The 637-nt window shown below is 64.4% G+C and overlaps 1 protein-coding gene across 1 annotated transcript in view; it reads right to left on the reverse strand.

The window, feature by feature from the left end:
* The window catches only part of SOX8 (SRY (sex determining region Y)-box 8), a 7413-nt gene extending 7061 nt beyond the window's left edge, over window positions 1-352 (reverse strand). Inside the window, exon 1 of the mRNA XM_010847158.1 lies at window positions 301-352. Within this exon, the coding sequence (XP_010845460.1) occupies window positions 301-352 (52 nt within the window). The remainder of the gene's footprint in view (window positions 1-300) is intronic.
* Window positions 353-637: the final 285 nt, after the last annotated feature.

Raw genomic sequence — 637 nt, forward strand, 5'->3', positions numbered from 1 at the left:
ACCTGCCCTGGGGCCCGGATCCCACCCCGCTGTACTGGGTGTGCCCTTGGGCACCAGGTCTGTGTTTCCATGAAGAGGAGAATGGAGCCCAGGCTGCACTGGGCACACTGGGCAGGGCGGCCTCTCCCTGCTCCCACCGACCTGTGGAGGGGCGCCGCACAGCTAGGACACAGACCGGTGACTGATGGGACCCCTGGAGGAAAAGAGGCTGAGCTAGAGGAGCCCAGCGCCTGATCCAGGCCACAGTGTGTGGCATGTGACCACCCTGGGCATCCCCAGGCTGCAGTGGCTGGGACTGACACAGTGCTGTGGGCAGCTTGTCACGTATGTGCAGGCCACCGTTCCCCGCCATGGGGCAGCAGACCCCTGCCAGGGCTCGGCTCGTTCCTGCTGCTGATGCCCAGAAGTGCCCCTCAAACCCTCTGGCTGGTGTGAAGGCTGTAAAATTCTCCGGGTGCACTCCAGCCCCACCCATGGGTGCTGACCTGTGTTCGTCTCCTGAGCTTCCAGGCAGTCTCTGAGTGGACCCGGGATGCAGCCTGCAGAGGAGGCAGGGCCATAGCTGGTTCCTGTACCAATGAGGTGCCCGCTGTGTGCGGCGGCCTTTCTGGGCAACACACAGTCCCAGCCCAGAAGG

The sequence above is a fragment of the Bison bison genome, unplaced genomic scaffold, assembly GCF_000754665.1.
Source record: "Bison bison bison isolate TAMUID 2011002044 unplaced genomic scaffold, Bison_UMD1.0 scf7180017849426, whole genome shotgun sequence".
In the NCBI taxonomy this organism is placed as follows: Eukaryota; Metazoa; Chordata; class Mammalia; order Artiodactyla; family Bovidae; genus Bison; species Bison bison.